The 19,521-nt window shown below is 40.1% G+C and overlaps 1 protein-coding gene across 7 annotated transcripts in view; it reads right to left on the reverse strand.

Annotated features, from left to right (window-relative positions):
- Positions 1-19,521, reverse strand: part of szt2 (SZT2 subunit of KICSTOR complex) — a 101,292-nt gene that overhangs the window by 13,981 nt on the left and 67,790 nt on the right. For 4 of the 7 annotated variants that reach the window (XM_035648930.2, XM_035648932.2, XM_035648927.2 and 1 more), the window contains 11 exons: positions 18,416-18,546; positions 16,912-16,959; positions 15,727-15,848; positions 14,530-14,715; positions 9,291-9,546; positions 9,067-9,146; positions 7,730-7,855; positions 6,207-6,409; positions 5,380-5,476; positions 3,649-3,729; positions 2,976-3,050 (listed from right to left, as the gene is read on the reverse strand). In XM_035648930.2, the coding sequence (XP_035504823.1) occupies positions 2,976-3,050; positions 3,649-3,729; positions 5,380-5,476; positions 6,207-6,409; positions 7,730-7,855; positions 9,067-9,146; positions 9,291-9,546; positions 14,530-14,715; positions 15,727-15,848; positions 16,912-16,959; positions 18,416-18,546 (1,405 nt within the window). Of the gene's footprint in view, positions 1-996; positions 1,728-2,975; positions 3,051-3,648; positions 3,730-5,379; positions 5,477-6,206; positions 6,410-7,729; positions 7,856-9,066; positions 9,147-9,290; positions 9,547-14,529; positions 14,716-15,726; positions 15,849-16,911; positions 16,960-18,415; positions 18,547-19,521 lie in introns of those variants that run through there. The other 3 variants (XM_035648933.1, XM_035648928.2, XM_035648931.2) reach the window with 3 other exon arrangements.

The raw sequence follows: 19,521 nt of genomic DNA on the forward strand, positions 1-19,521 counted from the left end.
ACATGACCATGGCGAGCGCAACCACTACCCTCCAAGACCCAACCATAACTCAGAAAAATCTCTCCTCCAAAAAACATTTGAGCAATACGGAGCCCCCTGGTGACATACGTGGGAAAAATATTAGCGAGTGGCCACGATTGAAATGATTGTATTGTAAGTCATCTCCTGTGGAGAGAGTTCATTGTTGCTTTAGCTACTTGCAAACATGGAAAAATGTGAATTCATTTTGTTAAACACTGGCCCCTCGATAGCCTTATTATTGGCGTAATATTGCACCAGCATAATACCAGAAGTGGTTCCTACAATGATTATTGTAAGTTATAGACCGTATTGGTCTTTTATCCTGCCTGTCGTTCGGACCATAGTCAGGGAACAGGAAGCAGCTGTCTTGCTCCGGGACCAAACCCTTATTTTTCCCATAACTGCTCGGTGAACAGACACACAGAGACTTCTGTGTGGAACCGAGGCATTGCTACATTTATTATTGAACATTAACTGTACACACTACGCACGTGCTCCACGCCCCATTCACAACATGAGTTATGCCAAAAAGCAGTCACTTCAAATATTCACACTTTGCAACCCTGGACAACATGGCCTCAGTTCAACTTCAATATGCAGAGGAGAGGAATGAAAGGATTAGAGAGGGAGAAAGAGAGGAGTACAAGTAAATCAGCGGAAGGTTGGGGACCTCAGAAATAAGTTTTGGGAGATATAAGTGTAATGGTACGTACATGCCATTACACTTGCCCAAAAACCTATTTTGCATTTTGACTGAACGCACCATAATGGGCTGCCATCACAGCTTCAAAGTGTGCCTATCATTGACTGTGTTCAGGCAACAGAATTATCCCATAACAACAAGTAACAATGTGTCCATTCACATACAGTGGCCATGCATGTGCCGGGTTAAACAGAACACTCTGTAGTCGCCTACTATACAGTTGCTTACTTACAGATAATACTGGGAATGAGAAAAAAAACAATACTGGAAAGTAAGAGTAGGGATTTCTATTCTTTGAGCTAAGATGAGGTGGAACAAGTACTTAAAAGTAAGTATTTACAACATTTTGCCTTCACCAATGCTAGTCGAGTCGTTACTGATAAAAGCTAATCAGGGAGCAAATGCGGGTAACGTCACTGTTTCCAAATTTCCCATTTTTACATGTCTACAACTCAGCCCTGGAGTTTTCAAAATAAAATGGGACAAGCAGCATTTCCAAACATTTCTGATTTAGACAATCGGAAACTCCAGAGTAGTGTGCACTGCAGTGGGACAGTGATTTAAAAATAAAACGTAGTAATGTTGATGTAGCCTTTCAGTTGTTAGACTCCAGGAACTAAAAGGATCCTGTGGCACATTGTTGTCTGCGTTTAAACCGCGGCCTGAAGTCCCGGGAAGCTTATGCATATCAGGCCGACAACATATGGAAAAGCAGTTGATGATTTGATTTTTTTTACCATAATGCGTAAAATACCGTTTTACTTTTTTATTACTGCCGCTGTTACTTTTTAAAGTAACGTAATAATTCCCTAAATGTCGATGCAGAGAACTGCAGTGTAAATATAATGATCGGGAGATGTTGAAGGAAGTTATGAAGTGATGTGTTCACATGGACGACCACAGCGGAAGAAGAGGATCGTAGCCATGGCTACTGGAGTAGCAGAAGAACTGGGAGAGCCATCCGCATCATTTAAGTCCCGTGTATAGGAGCATTGTGGCTTTTCTGTAAAATACAGATGATGGTTGTGATCCGCATGGTGGAAAAGCAATGACTGTAAATGGAGCGGTGTGTGTGTGTGCGAGAGAGGGAGAGAGATAGAGAGAGAGAGAGAGAGCGGGGAGCGTGTGTGATGACTCGCATATATTATTTTAAGATTTTATTTAAACACCGGACTTGAAGGTTGTTTTCATTTAAGACAACAGGGTAAAAGTGCTCTGCTTTATGTGTTCCAGAAAGCAACCCTGGTTCCTGCGGTCGAAACGCACAGAGTTCCTCCTTTAGTTCCAAGTTCCTGGGTATAGTTCCTGCGGTGGAATTGCGGCTCAAGACAATTTCTCATAGAACACCAAATGTGTGTTTGGATTCACAGGAGATAGCTGTACCCACATCGTGGGCTGCCAGTTAATCACCACCGAGTGCAAAGCAAATGAACTTTTACCAGTTAAAAGGCCTGATGAAAGTTACTTCACCTGTCGTGTCACAGTGAGGTGAAATAGGACAATTTATTGTATGTCTCCGTGGTGAGTACGATCTTCTTTGCATGCTTCTCTCTATCTCCTTCTGTCTAATGCACTCCTTCATGCACACATTCACAAACACCCTTGATACAAAGATAGGAAAGTATTGATATTAACATTGTAACACACCATTAACATTAATTTGACTGACTGACAACCACTTTAAGTTTAGTGTTAAAAACACCATAACATTACTACACTAAATAATTTCACAATGGCATAGGACATGTATTTAACCTAATCATTGTCACGCCTAATCTCGTACTGTTGTCTAAATTCTGTTTTCTTTTTTTAATTTCACTGCTTTTTTCTGTGTTTTACCTGATGATTGTTTTATTTGGTTTAATATTCTTAACCAGTTATTTATATCCAATTTTGTTTTCATTTTATTTTATTGTTGTTCACCTCCTCACGTCAGACATTATCCGGTCAAGCCTCTGTCAGGGACCAGCTTCCTGGTCAGCTTTTGGTAAGGTCTTATGATCACAGTCCTCATATAGAAATGTCTGCAGTATCTGAGCCACACAATGGTAAACAGCAGGGATACTCATGGACCCCATGTAAACAAACATTGCTCCCAAGACTGATACTTAAAAGTGTTTTTTCAAAGTTGAGTTGTTCTCCATTTGGAAGAGCTCAGGCATATTGAAGTCCAAAACTGTAGAAATGCGCTCTCTTATGTAACAGGCAGAGCTTTTAGTTGTGCTTCCCTCCAGCAGCGCCAAGCATTTACCTGGGAATTGACTGTCTGGCCCATTGGAATGCGGGAACACTCCAGTGCATACTGCTTCACACAGAAGTAACAGCCCTGGCAGAGGGAGAAGGCACGTGAATTTAACAGAAAAAATATATATTAATAGAGCGAGTAAAGTTTACATATGAGAAGCTTCGGTTTCAGAGAGACAATGTGACATGTTCACACCTTTTACAAATTGATTTTTGCCTTGAAATGAGAATGCAACTCTACTGTTCTGACACGTGTATTGTCTCAGCTTTTGAAACCAGCTGTATAACTTTTGCATGAGCTGTGGTCAACATTCTTCTTCTTCTCAACATTGCTTTCCACTAATTTTTGTTCAACAAAAAATAAACAGCAAAATAAATTTTTCAATATACAAACAACATTTACTTAGTTTTTTGTCACATGGGGCACCACTTGTAACACGTTTTTAAACTCTTTTGAATAGATAATAAACATATGTTTGAAGTCACTGAAAGATGATTTCAATTCATAAAAATCTGTGGTATGCCAAGAAAATGGTTGGAATTAAATTTACACATATAAATTGCAGGAAATGAAACCACAGTGCAACAGATACCAAGGGACCTACAGTAGTATGACACTGTGATGTTAGAAAATACAGTAAGAGCACAGTGATGAGTGCCCTCCATGATCCACATCTCACCTGAAAAGCCAGTTCCATCAGCACAATCCCACCTGGCAGCGCCCTCTGGAGGTGATATGCAGTGGTGCCAGATGCTGTAATCTGAAAAATGTTATTTTAAAAAACAAGCTTACTTTTAATTTGCCTATTAAACTATATCTGCATTTTGCAAGTTCCATACAAATCAAGTTTTCACTAGTAGGTACTACCACAAGGAAATAATCTGCCAATGACAGCTTTAACCTTCTCTGAGTCAATAACCTATTATACAATACAATACAAGTACTACTACTTCAACTAGGGAAAATAATAATAATAATAATAATAATAATAATAATAATAATAATAATGAAAATACTACTACTGCAACTACTACTACCACCCTCCTCTCCTCTCTCCAGATTGATCTTCTCTCACCGCAACCAGTTGAGGCAGATTATCCTGCTCTTGTAAACCCATCTTAATTTAACAATCTCTTGTTGCGTTTGTCATACGTGAACTGCCAAGTCCGGAGAATGTCCGGAGGCAATTTTGCGGAAAGTGTTCAGAATTCAGCTTGACTGAGACTGAAGCTCACTCATCAGTGAGTGCAAGCCAGCACTCACTGCTGTTAGCAGCTTTGAAAAGGTTACCACAGCACGACAGAAAAAACATACACCATGATTCTAAAAGGCCCTGGAGGGATTTTGAGCACTTTAGTCCTTTTTCATTATTACAACACCACTCATATTGTATTAGCAAAACTGTTTTTGGGAGCATGAGTCTGATTTTAGGAGCAATAAACAGTTTTCAAATGCATGAGGTCAAGTCATCACTTCACTGCCAAGCTTTGGGCTTAGTGTTGGGCACAAATTAACAAATTACTCTTTTCTAGTGATACTTTTGAGTATTCAATTGGAACCAAATTTATACTGGTGGTACTGTTTCCAGGAAATAGCAATATACTTGTCATATATGGGATCAGGGGTGGGCAATCTGGCCAAAAGATCATATCACATTCTTTTGTGATAGAATCACGATCTGAATCACGATTTTTTTAACGTAAAAAAAACAAGTGAGCAAAAAAAAATAAATAACAGATCCAGTCTCTGACTTGGACCAGCAGAAGTAGAGGGTACTTTCACTTTCACTAAATGCTTAAACAGATCGTTCATGTTACCGACTTTACTTGCAAAACCTTTGTTACACTTGTGGTAGTCGGCAATGAGCACTGTCTCTTTTGACTGGTTCACTCTGCTATAGCCACACGGAGCAGCCGGTCTGTCTCTGTGTCTTTCTGCTGCAAATCGGGTTGGGCAGTGAGAGCTGGACACGCCCCCTGCAGCGGGCAAGCATCCAGACACACACAGAAGCACTTAGGATTGGGGAAGATTCATCACAGACGAATGCGTTAATTCCTTCAATACCGTTAGCAGTGCTGAATATGATAATATATAATAAAAAATGAATATCTGTTGGTTGCAATACACATGCAGTTTTCTGTAACAAGAGCAACTTCCCCGCAATCTGTACGATTCCTCTGAAAATGTATGATGTTTTGTGTAAATTTTAATAAGGGAGTTAATGAAAATGATTAAAACTATTACGAGGAATGACAACAGACTGTTGAACTGTCTTTGGGGAACAGCTGGATACATGGAATTTTCCTGATATATTTGCAATTTATTTGGGTCATTGTAACAAAAGCAGTCAGGTTCAACCAAGTGTGTGCAAGCAGAATAAGATTTCTACATTTCTGAGGTGAACACTAACCTTAGGGCTGTCCTCACTCTTCTGCTTTACGTAAGAAAAAGACATCCTCCCTTCCGACGACATAGAGTTCAGCATGTTAGCACGAGCCCGAGCAATGCTGTAAGAGATGGGGGTGGGGAGAGGTGGAGAACAGGTCAGTTAGACTCTGGTCAACCCAGAGAGGCCTGGGCCCAAGGGCTGATGGACCAACAACAGCACACAGCCATCAGACACAATTCAGAGTGAGTCACATGGTTTTAGCCTATAAAGTGACAGGCAGGCAGGAAAGACATATGCCTTTCATCTACTCTGCTTACATCAGCCAGGGGGCAGCCGTTATGGGAGGTCAGAGATCAGACGAAGATCAAAACACATATGATGACTAAAAGATGAATAATGGTCACAATGGAAGAGGAGAGGAGACTAAGGGACTGGTAGAGAGGCAAAGCTGATAGTGATGTTTTTTTACGTTTCACACAAATAACTGAACAGATACATGAGGAAAAAGACTGTAAATTTGTATGTGTAACACAGCATCCATTTACCAAAGAAATGGTACAGAAGTTCAGAATTTTCCTAAACCAAATCAAAAGCTTGGACTGTTATTTGAATAAAAATGAAAAAGGAAATCTATCTTAAATAGAATTGAGTTTCAATTATTCTTCATTATTTACTGCCATTAGGACATGATGTACAAGTGTGTAGCAGGATAGTTTCAAACACATTCAAGCCCACTTCTGATCAAGCCTAAAAATAATATTAACATAATTTAAACACAGTAAAACCCACTGGCAAAGAGGCTATGGTAAGTAATAAAATATAAAAATAAAGCGTGCCTGCAGACAGACCTGCGAGCTGGAGACTGAGGTCGGACCTGGACCAAAATGAAGCCCATGCTCTGCAGGTACTGGACATACTGCTGGAGGAAGGTGCTGCAAATCTCGAGTAGCCAAGGTTCTTCCTTCCGTCGGCTGGGCAGTATGTCAGCTGAGTCGGTGCTGTAACTTCGGTCCCGACCTGATGTCGTGGAGTCACTGGACCGATGTCGTTTCTAGCACACATTTCATAACATTCACAAAACAATACAAATCACTTAAAAGTAGACAGAAGACTGGCCACCCTTACATTACTGTCCTTTGTGATTACTTGAAAAATCTGCCATGACCCTTGGAGCTCTAAGTGGGGCAGCAGTCCATAACTGACTTACAATGGGAGCCCAGACTAAAGACAATTGATTGCCCTTTTGGCCCCATTATGTTGGCGTTTACGAGAAGGTTGCCTGTTGACTTGGAGTACCCAGCCTTCTTGGAATGTCCTGGAATATATATGGGTCATGTTCAAACTCTTCATGGCTGAGGCTCGTAACTGTAGCCATGAGGTTATAGCAATGTGGCCATGGTGTGAAGGAGTCCATTTACTGTATCAGCATTGTTTAAATTGTGTAAATTAGCAAGGTGAATTTGAAGCAGAGCTTAAAGCAAAGATATAGAGTTACCCTTAAATTAACATTTTAATACTAATCTATGGAGTGGAGAAAATGACGACTAGGGTTCTGGGTTGGGATTCAACCACAACCTGGACCCAGAGGAATGAAGTGATGTGTCAAAGGTTGTTAAGTCTCTGGGGAATGGATGAAAGGACAGCATTGTAGATGCAAGAAAGATGGTGTCACAGACCTTCTCCTCTGTTGAGGGATGGTTTCTGTATTTGGCATAGATGGTTGCTTCACTCCACTTTAAAACCATCTGTCTCTCTCTCTAAAATGTGTACATCAGTATTTTTAAAGGAGTGTCGCTTGTCATTAAGGTTTAGGAAGACAGCTGAGTCTTGCCCTGAAGAGTTGGCTCTTCTGTGTTAAGCATTCATTTTTTAAATTGTTGTTGTTTCTCCAATATATGTCGGCACATTCCTCGCTGCATTAGACTGCATATACCAAGTTGCTTTTCTGTGTGTTTGGTGTGCTGTGTTTGGGGTGTACCAGTCTTTGTCTTAATTTGTTACTGGGTTGAAGATACTCCTGAGTTTGTCAGATACTCCAGACACATATGGGATCACTATGTTGTTACGCCTGTTCTTCTCTTCACCATCCATAGAGCTGGTGATTTTTCTGCATCCACATTCTCTGTAACCAAAAACTTTAAGTGCCTCCTTCAGATGCTTGTGCTCCTTCTATTGGCCTTGGGCACTGGTGGGTACATTATAAGCTCTGTGTTGAAGAGTTCTGATAACTCCTTGCTCCTTTTGTCCCGTTGTGCCACATTTTGTCAAACTCTTTTTCAATGTCAAAAAACTGTGGTGATAAGCAAGGTGAATATACTTCATTGACTCATGAAATCACAATGACAACATGTGAGTCAGAGAGCAGAGATACCTTCACTGGAGGCTGAACAATCTGTTCTTCTTGGATCTGCTTGCGGAAAATGGGGTCAAAGAGGAGAGGTGTGGCACAGTAGTGGACCAGCCTGGATGACTGTTTCAGGGTCTCCAAATCTGCCCCCTGTTGACACATACATGGTTATTGTCACTGGGATAAGATGACAATACTGCACAAGATCAGAATGAGAAATACTTAATTGATCCATGGGATACATTAGATGAATAATTTTTTTTAAGTGAGATGATGGTTATATAAAAAACTACAATGACATTGCATGAAGGAATAATGTTTACAGGGCCCCATGTTATACCTTATCAAGGTCAAACTCCATAGTGTTCACAGAACAAGGGTTTGAAATCCAGATACAAATCTGACTGCACAACTGCAGTCATCTAATAGTTTATTAATTTCATCCAGTGGCATAAAAAGACCAAATGCCATTGGAAATGCGGCTGGGCCCTGTTGAACCTGGCTTGGATGCGCTTGAGTTAGACTGCTGTTTGGGTGTCAGTTGAAGTATCAAATTTGTAAATTTAATGCCATCACGTAACCTCTCCTGAGATGTCACTGTGGCAGACAGAAACCTTTTAATTAGCTCATATATTCCCCAACTTGAAACACGGCAATACTAAATGATTTCCATGAAGAGTGAACCATTATCCTGGCTTCTCAAAACCATGGAGTAGAGAGAGGCACAATGCCCCCACGTTTTATCAGGTCCCATTAGCTATATTTGATATTAAGTTACTTTCACACTTAATCTGTCCAATATCCAATACCATTATACAATTGTCACCTCTCTGAACTTACCCATGAGCTAAGGTGTAATACCACACCAGAATACCACTGATGCTCATTGATGAGTAAACAATCTGAGTCTCAACTTCATAATCACAATGGTACTTTCATATACAACTAGTACAAGGGTTCATACCTGGCTAAATGCCAGCAAAATACATTTAAGTGTTTAGCTTCAAACAAATCTCCTTAAAAGCAAACATCTGAACACAATCTGCAACTGGGGGTTGCAACATTATTTGAGATGAAATCAGGCTGAAACCTCAAAACTGGACATTGTTTGAAAGCACACACAAAGCCAAATGAGAGAGCTGCCTTTCAGATGAGACTATAGGTCTTATCAGTGTAATGAAAAGGTTCAAGAACAGCAAGAGATAAGACCATGTTAACACTGATATTTATAAAAAAGGAAATAAACATTGTGTATGAGAGGAATTAACATCTTTTCTGTGCACTTTCCAAAACAGTGTGAAAATATCCTTCAACAATTACTATTCTATACTTAAGTCACAAATATTTAAATCATAACTTACTGATATGGGCATGTTGGACTGTGCTGACCTCTGCTGCCAAGTCACAAACAAGTTCTCTATCTTCATCTGTTTCTCCAGTTCTGTCAACACACAGGTATAGTCATTACCATTCCTGCCCAGTGTGGAGTTTGATGGGCACATTCAACAAAAATGTTATTATTGTATTGTATAATGATTATCATCATTCGTATAAGTAGAAGTTGTAGTAGTAGTAGCAGTATAACCTCTCCGCTCAGCAGCTTTGATCTCCAAGAGCTGGCTGCCATGTCGGGCCACCACATCCCCCTCCACCAAGGGTCGTATGGTACAGATGTCCCTCAGAGCCTCATCAAAGGGGAGCAGCTCAGAGGGGAAGTGGAGTGGAGCAAGACTTCGGCCAGTGCTACCCAGCCTGCCATGCTCTTTACTGGGCAAAGGAGGAACTGCACTACGCAGCAACGCATCAGGTTCCATGGAGGGGCTGAGGAACCGGTTAGGATCCTGGAATAGACAAAATAAAGTGAAAAAAGTAAAATCAATCAAGTAGCTTAAATAGATGCCAAACAAAGAGAAAGTGGAAGATAGACAAAATATATTTACAGTTCACGGTTAGGATGGGTACATTTATATTCTAAGGATCCCTGCTAGATTAGTGCTGGACATTTTCAGAGAATATTCAGGTTAAAATTATATCAATGACCCAGCCACCCCCATCCCATTGAACACTTCAGGGATGAACTCAAATGCAGTATAGTTAATTCAGAGACAGGACTGTATCTAGGCTGCAACATGCTATATTGATGATTCCGCGTGCACAGTGGCCTCTATGATTCTTAAACAGAACAGGGTTAGAATAATCAGGACCCTTCCTAGTGTTGGCAGCCAATGCCAAACTGAGCAATCGCAGGAGAAGAACCTGTTGGTCACCCTTTCTCTTTGAGAAATCTTATAGTTAGAGCAGCGTTGACCATCGGAAGATCCTCACTTCTCCATCTCTCACCTTCTCTCCTTCTCAGAGTAGTGATCAGAAAGCCAGAGTTATGCCTAGACAAGCAGGGCTGGATGTCGCCCTAGACCGGGCACGCCACCTTACACTCTGCTTATCTCCTCTCTCACACCTTTCTGTCCCCCACTTTCCTTCCCCCCCTCTCTGTTTGCTACCCCTCTTCCTGCCCACCTCTTCTCTCTCCCCCATTTTTCTCTCTCTCACCCTAACCAGTACTATTTTTAATTATTATTATTATTATTAATAATAATAATAATAATAATAATAATAATAATAATAATAATACTTACGGAAACAATAGGGCCTTGCACCTCGGTGCATGCGGCCCCTGGGGCATGCTGCAGCGGGGTCCGCGCACCTCGTGCTCGGGCCCTAATAAAGTGTGCCACAAGCTAGAGGACATTCAACAAGCTTTTGAAGACTATTATAAGGACTTATACAGCCAACAGGAAACGGCTGATAATTTTGAAATAGACTGCTTCCTGGAGTCTCTTGATTACCCCTCAATTGGTTTCCAACCAAATAATTTACTGACCTCAGAGATTACTATTGCTGAGCTGGATAAAGCCGTTTCCCGACAGAAGGCAAATAAAGCGCCTGGGTCTGATGGTTTCATCAGTGAGTGGTAGAAAGCCTTTAGACCAGAGTTGACACCACTGCTCCTTAGATGCTTTAACTACACTCTCAAAGAGGGACAGTCACCCCAGTCTTGGAACGAGGCAGTAATAACAATAATTCCTAAAGAGGTTAAGGATAAAGGGGAATGTAGTTCATATAGACCTATATCTTTCCTGAATACTTATTATAAACTATTCACATCAATTATTTCCAAAGGGATTGAACATATCATCTCTGAAATGATAGACACAGATCAAACTGTGGTATGTCGTGAAAGAAAAACACAAGACAACATTCGGTGAACGCCGCATGTGGTTGATTATGTAATTAAAGAAAACATCAGTACGTCACTGATTAGCCTAGATGCAGAGAAGGCATTCGATTCAGTTGGGTGGGGTTATCTTTATCAAGTACTAGAACGATTTGGCTTCAACAAAAGATCAGTTCAGTGTTTTAAATCATTATACTCCCCTATACTCCCCTACGGCTAGAAGAAGAATTAATGGGCACCTGTCCCAATCCATCACATTAGAGAGAGGGTGCCGCCAGGGTTGGCCACTCAGCCCCGCATTTTTTGCATTTTTTATAGAGCCCTTAGGTCAGGGAGTGAGGGAAGATCCAGAGATTAGGGGGATCTTAGTAAGGGACACCGAATATAAGATTATCTTATTCGCGGATGACGTTTTGTTGACTCTGAGTGACCCGGCGAAAAAAATATACCCAAATTGATGTCCCTTCTGGAATTGTTTGGCTCCTACTCAGGATACAAATTGAATACACACAATTCCCAAATACTTTGTTACAACTTTACTGCGAATGATGAGGTACAAAGTAAATTTGACTTTAAATGGAACTCTACGGTTATTAAATATCTGGGTGTATGGATCCCTAGGGACATCTCCAAAATATATGAAAGTAACTATAGTCCTGTTACTACATCAATTAAAGCAGACCTTAATAGATGGACTATATTACCACTAGATATGTCGAATAGGAGTGAATCAGTTAAAATGATTGTGCTACCTAGGCTTCTGTACCTATTCCAGTCTCTTCCTGTTGCAATTCCCCCCACAGCCTTTAATGAATGGAATAGGATGATTTCAAGGTTTGTGTGGAATAGCAAGAGACCCCGGATTAAATACAGAACCCTACAGTTGTCCAAAGAGAAGGGCGGCTTAGCCCTTCCAAGCATTTTGGATTATTACACTGCTACTCAGTTAAGACCACTTGTCTGCTGGTGCAATCCTGACTACACAGCTAAGTGGAAAAATTTAGAACCGAAACAGTTTCATTAGTTTGTTTTTTAAAATGATTCTGTTGAACCACAATTCAAAAGGAATGTCTGATTTTCATTAGTTAATTTTCAGTAAATTTTTATTTATTAACACTTTTATCAGTTTCAAGTTATTTCAGTGACCATTGTGGGTTTTTCTTTCTTTAACGGAAGGGTACCAATTTTGTCCATGTCTGTATATAACCTTTGAAAAATGTGACTTCTTCAGGTATCTCCAGGTCAGGGATTATTTTAACAAAGAAATCAAACAAACAGAGGACAGTGAATCTAACCTGATAAATATTTTTACTGAGGCTTATAATTCAATTCAATTCAATTGTATTTGTATAGCGCCATATCACAACATTCATTGACTCAAGGCACTTTACATAGAGAGGTCAATATTACAATATTACAGGGAAAACCCAACAAATCCCACAATGAGCAAAGCACTTGGCGACGGTAGAGAGAGAAAAAACTCCCTTTTAACAGGAAGAAATCTCTGACAGAACCGGACTCAGCTGTGGGCGGTCATCTGTCTAAACCGGTTGGGGTGAGGAGAGAAATAAGGGAGGAGAGGAGAGGTGGGAGGAAAGAGGGTGACAGGAGAGACAGTAATTATAAGTGCTTATAAGACTGAAGGTAACAAACATCTAATCTCACGGATATATAAGGAACTCCAAAACTCCAAAACCTACTCCACTACTCAGGTCAGACAGAAATGGGAGAAGGAGTCCGGCCTGGAGATAGCTGAAGTCGAGTGGAATGACATTTTGGAAAACCAGGTTAAAACTAACAATTCAAGATCTTGGCGAGAATTTTCCCGGAAGAATATAATACGTTTTTTTGTGACTCCAAAACTGAAATTTCTGCAGCAGGGTTCTGCGGGTCAGAATGGATGTTAGAGGCAGTGTGGTAAAGAAATGGCAGACCACTTTCATGTATTTTGGGACTGCTCTCTTATCTAGCCATTCTGGGAAGAGATTGCAGAGGCATGAGTACCATCTTTGGGCTAAAAATTGATTGCTCCTTTACAACATTATATCTGGGCAAATTCCCAGATAATCTCATGTCACATGATAAATACCTCTATAAAGTCCTTCTGGTTGCAAGCTAGAAAGCCATCACAAGGAAGTGGCTGCGGATAAACCTGTCGTCGACGATAGGATGACAATTCGACTATTACACTAAGGTCTGGAAGAAATGGTCAGCATACTGTATGGAATGTAACCCACTATGATTGTCCATTCCTGCTTTTTTTTTTGCTTTTTTTTTTCAACTTGTATATCGTGCACTACACAACATCTTTTATTTTCTTTTTCTCCTTTTTTCTATTGCCCTCCTCGACTTTGTTTTTGTGTATTAACCTGAAAAAACATTTTTAAAAAAAAAGTTAAAGAAGAAAAAGAAAATGTGTGTCCACCTTCGGTTCCCACCCAACATGATTCAGAGAATATGCAGAGAAGAATGGAAGACAATCCTCAAATCCAGGTTTGGAAAGTTTGGGAGCTGTAATGTCTGTCAAGGGTGCTTCAATTAAGTGACTGAGTAAAGGCTCTGAATACTAATGTCAATGAGATATTACATTTTTACTTTAAGAAATTTGCATCTTTGCTTTTATCATTAAATGACATTGATTGTACACTGATGAGGACAGAAAAATATTTTTGCATATAGCTGCAACACAACGAAACATGAAAAAAATTAAGAGGGCTTCTGAATATTTTCTGAATGCACTTTATGTATTCAGCCTCAGGTCATTTAAGCATTTGTGTCTGCATGGTGAGCTTTAACACTTGGGTGCTACAGATCCCACATTAACTCACTGCAATGACCTGTGGCAATGACCGCAGGACAAATGTGGTAAAATTGGAAGTACAATAGTGAAGAGAGGGTTTGATTTTTTTCTGATTACATTACACAATTTATATTCTCTGCACTATACATTAGTGATGATTGGTAGTGTTATTAGATACTTCAATTTAAAGAGAATTGATATGTGTCCTGGTTGCTGACTGTTGAGCTGAGCTTTGGGGCGAGTTTGTTCAGTGGAGCAGCTCAGGGCCCAGATGCCCCAGTGTGGCAGAGCTGGCAGTGTCAGTCCCACAGGCTGGAGGGTCAAACTGTGCACTGGTGCTCCCTCTGCTTCTCATCAGGACCATGACAGATGAGTCTCTGTTCAGGCAAATTTTCTGCTGCTCTGACTCTGCCTTCTGTCTGCACTCATTACTAATGCAGTGATGAAGCGCCAGGCCATTGGAAGGAAAGGGAAAGTTTCTTTCTTTTCTTCTTTGCTGCCTTTAATAAATCCCTAGTTCTGCCTGTCCCACACAACAATGTAACACTGTACTGTACATGACATTTTAGGTATTTTCTAACCTTGATTTCATTCAAATTCAACCACTTGCTTAGGGTTGCATGTGCAAAAGCAGAAGAGACCCCTCACTGTCAGAAGATTAAAGAAACCAATAATTAACTAGTGATTTGGTCAGGATTACAAAATGTTGCTGATGTGTTGACATTTTTCATCCAATTTTGCTGTTGACTTGGAAATGCTCCACATTATGAAATATGTCATTGTTTTTACCTGCTTGAAGTCCATTTCATGAATGGGTGCATCAGAGAAGCAGTAGTGATGGAAGAGGCCCATCTTTTGGTTGAGCAGGCAGTGGACAACATGAGCCCTCGCATTCTGCCACTTGACAAGACGGACCAACTCACGATTCATGGAGGCGCCCAGGTCCACATTCCAGTTATAGCTGTATAGAGTCACCTAAAGAAATCAGAATCAGAAAAAAATTCTTGATCCCTGCTGGGAGATTTCTTTTCAACTGTTCAACAATCGGTTAGGTAAAAGTAAACAAGTTAATAAAAGAGTAAAAACTAATAGATAAGTGAATAGAAATGTACAAATGTACAAATGTAAAAGTGTAAAAAGTAAGTAGAATTATTGCCTGGTTTTATGTCTCTGCAGGAAATTGTCCCTATAATAATACCCTTCCATTTAGTGGTGTTTATTTGAATAATTGAAAATCATTTTGCAGAATATGATGACCTTTTAATAAAGGCTTCAAGTGAACATTTGTGCCAAATTTGAGGAAATTCCATTCAGGCATTCTTGAGATACCATGTTCATGAGAATGGGATGGACGGCCAACTCAAACACATAATGCTTTAGGCCACAGCTACTGCCAGCGCTGAGACATAAGAAGTCAAGTATACCATATGGACAAAGGAACAGAAGAGGAGATTGTGACCAAATTTAATGCAGTCTTACGATGCAGTAATTTTTTGCATAATTGTAATTGTCCATGTTTCTATTCATTTACTGTGTATCTATTAGTTTGACTGATTATGACATGTAGCTCTTACAGAAAATGATTATTGAATTTCACATAAGTATGTGAAATGGAATGAATCAGTCTGCGGTCAAGTGGCTTTTATTGGTGCATACCACTGTCAGAGTAAAAAAGACGTTGCAAATCAAACCCGACTGATGACAGACTAACATCTTCTGTTGGTGGTTCAATTGGAGTCAAAGGACGAAATCTCATCGACAGATAGGTCCCAAGCTGGATAAATAAATCTGACTATCTGCATGCTGAGCCAAGTGGAAATTTATTATGACCACTCCCTGAACAAGCGGATCAATAACGAGATTAAGAGCAACAATAATTCATTGGGCGGAGCAGGAGTCATACACACAGGGTGTTTTGAATTTGTAGGAATTCTTTCATTCTCTGCTTGGCTCGCAAGATACAGAGGCTTTCATATGCCAAGTCACCTTTTTATCCATGATGCTAATGAAAAGGAACCTTTGGCGGGGTGCCAGTCCTGCCCCAGCCTGGCTTGGACTGAACCAATCACTCTGCTCCAGAGCCTCGAAGCGCTGAAATCCCTTATGAGCTGTGTGGAAGAGAGAGAATCTCATTGCAACAACAAAGAAATAAAAAAAGGAAGTCAGACAAGCACACTGTGACCAGTCCTTTAACACAGCCCCCCCTTCAGGATAATCCCTTATCTGTTCTTTACCAACCTGTAGGGGTCCAGTCAATGAATAGTGACGTATGATTCATTACAGATCATCTTTTTAATCAAAATTTATTTTCATTTTTCCTGTTGAAATGCTCAATGGAACTCAGAGTTCTCAGGCCAAGCACTGACTTACATGAGGATTCTCTGAGAGGTTTCCAAGCTTTGGCTGAGAAATGGGTGTAAGCTTTAGCTATGAGAAGAAACAGTAATGCTGGTCTTTAAATTACAGTGGACAGAAGAAAAATAGAGAGCGTTAAGCCATGTATTGTGCTTTTTCAGATTGTAGTGTCAGTCTAAATGGTAAATGGACTGTATTTATGTAGCGCTTTTCCAGTCATATTCACCAGTCAGAGCACTTTACAGCACAAGTCACATTCACCATTTCACACACATTCATACAGCGCTGCTATTTACCGCGCTTTTTCTGTCACATTCAAACACATTCATTCACTGCCGGAAGAGCCGTCAGAGGCAATTTTGGGCAAGGACATATCGGCATGCGGACTGGGGGACGTACGGGTTAGTGGACAACCGTCTTTCTCTACCTCCTGAGCCACAGCTGCCTATATGTTGGAGACATTATATCTTAGCAGGAGGATAAGAAAAAAATGATGAGGCAGTGTCATCAGCAGAGATAGGTTAAATAGTAATTCCGTTTCCCGGAGATCTAAGGTCTGCTTGACCTCTTAACTCTTTAAACTAAAGGTGGCAGCTTTGGGTCTATTTATTTATGTATGTAACGACACTAAAACTTATTTACGTTTGTTTCTTATTTTCTTCTTAATTGCAAATTGGCACCCTTTGGTCTCAGTCTATCTTAAAGTGTTTTGTTGTATGCCTTGTGTAGCTGTAACACACACACACACACACACACACACAATGAATTTCAGGCATCCCATCAGCATCAATGTGTCAAGCTAAAAGACAAACTTACGTGTGAACCTATTTAGCATTGGGGCGTTTTCCTCATCTGAACTGTCTTCTGTAGGCAAACAGAGATGGTACAAACAGCAAGGCGACATGGACAGTGGGACACACAGCTGCTCCACACAAACTAATAGAAGCAGGCACTTGCAAAATAATACGGGTGTGGTTAGACAGCTGTGAGCATGGACAGAGAAACTGCAGTGAGCAGAGCATGTTGAAAGCTTTGACACAAAGGACTCATGCTTGGACGTCTTCTTCTACACTACACATAGATGTTAGCAACATGCTGCTGCAAGAAGTTGATTCAAGTCTTTACACACTGTCCCTGCTGGGAGATTTCTTTTCAACTGTATTTCTATTCTCTATGACTTAAAAAAGAGGTCCCATTTCACAGTCACCACAGAATATTCTGACCATCAGTGAAGCCTGTTATATCAAATACATCAAATGTAACATGTGCAAGACCTATTAATTTGTTGCATAGGCAATGTAGACAGAATGAGGCATTTGACTGGTGGAGTGGTGCGCAAGAAAAAGAATACGTCATGACTTTTTGAGAGAACTACAAGTCCGAGAAAGCCTTGTAGCAAACATCTGATCATAGAGTTAAACAATTCTGTCACTGTGCCGCAAATGGAGAATAAAATATAAGAGTTTAGATGTGTAGAGGTAATTTAATAAACTCAGAAGTTGGATATTGTTTTTGACAACAAACAGTGATGTAATTTTATCCACCATCTTGACAATCTCACCATAACAGTAGAACGGTAAAGGTATGATACATTTATGTGCCCTTGAACATATTTGATTTGTCAATGCAATGCGCTGTGCATTGTGGTGGCAAAAGATGAGACAAGCTCTGCATTCGGCTTGTGAAGAAAAGTGTTTAAAAAGGCTAAAGATCAGTCTGACTCCTTAAAAGGTCAATTTAAATCAAAGTGTTTGTAACCACAGTCCAACTCCTGTATGATAAAACATATGCTATTTTTACAGTTTAAACTTACAAGGCCATGTGCAGGCACATACTGTGTCCAACACCACTTGGTGCTCTCTTTCTTTGGTTCAATTTAGTCCAAGAAATTTCATCTTAACAACAAACAGATACAACCTTTGTAGAGATAAAAATCCTGGTCATCTTAGCACTGGTTAAGTTCTCAGTCACCCATGTCATGGATATGTAAATGTTAAATTGAATTTGTTGTTGCAGTTGCATTTGAACAATCTTACAGCTAGAAACTTCTCAGGACTTGGCCTTGACATATAACTTAGAAATTGAGCCAAAAATCAGTAAACATAAGCATGTCAGAAGATGGTATTTTCAAGAAACTATAGATTATATTATATTATGTATAACTATACTGTTAGATTATAGACTATAGATGCAAATGCTGCATCATGGACTAATAATCATTGATTGTGTATACACTGCAGTTTAGTAAGCAGTGCAAAGTGTGAGCATCTACGCAGTAATTGACAGATGAGAAGGTTTGGACACTGGCTTCAGCAGTTACCTTGCTCTGTGCTACAATGCCATTGATTGAAGTTGCGGCCAATGAGAATGAAGCTCCTTGTAGCGTCTGGAGGCTGGCTGAGGTTCTGCATCAGAGGAAATGGAACAAATATGTCTCCAGATGGGGGGCAACTAAAAAGGGTTCCAGAGATGGAGAACACCATTATTGTGATGTACATACTGTATAACAGAGTTATAACACACCATGGTCTCTGAGGATAATATGAGGTTTATGTGTGAGAGTGAAAAGCTATCAGATGATTAGAGACAACCCTGTTTACAAAGAATTCTCTAAGATTTAAGCATTTAAAGCACCATAATGGCTGAAACCATCCCAGATGTTAGTCAGAGCAGCTGTAAGTGCAGTGGAGCAGACATGCTTATTTTATTTTTGTTTGTTTTTTTACCTTCACCAAGGAGGTTATATTTTTACCCTTTTGTTTGTTTATTGTTTTGTAAGCAGGATAACACAAAAAATCCTAAATAAGTTTCCACAAAACTTGGTGGAAGGACGGGACATGGGCCAAGAATGAACCTATCAAATTTTGGTGTGGATCCAGACACAGGATCACTTACTTTAACACTTTAACAGTTTCACCGATTTACAAGGGAATAATGGATGGATCCTGAGGGAAATGAATTTAAGAGGACTGTTGAGTATTATCGAAGGCAGACACTCTACTGTTTACTATTGAGCAAGATACTCTCTAGCTTTTGAGTGTTGACATGCCCAAAGCAACAAGAAGATGGTGGTGTTGCACTTGTTTACTGTTGGTAGGTCTTGGCTGTTAGCGACAAAAACAGTGGATTTGTCATTTAAATTGTAAGAGATTAGACTTGTAACCTGCAAGTCAAATTTCTGCTGAGCAGTTAAACTGATTGATCATGATTTGAGGTCAAGTATGTGAATAGTTGGACTGTCCGTTAATATGTCAGCAGGGAGGGCAGTTCAAATGTTAGTTAAAGTAACGTGACAAGGCAAGATCATTATGACCTGTGCAATGTGAATGACTGCCACGAATCTCAACATGTTGCCTCTGTGCTCTACTTAACGACTCAGAAGGCCTTTTGTTCCAGCAGCGATCAGATTTTGTTATGAACATTTTT

The sequence above is a fragment of the Scophthalmus maximus genome, chromosome 7 (genome assembly GCF_022379125.1).
Source record: "Scophthalmus maximus strain ysfricsl-2021 chromosome 7, ASM2237912v1, whole genome shotgun sequence".
Lineage (NCBI taxonomy): Eukaryota > Metazoa > Chordata > Actinopteri > Pleuronectiformes > Scophthalmidae > Scophthalmus > Scophthalmus maximus.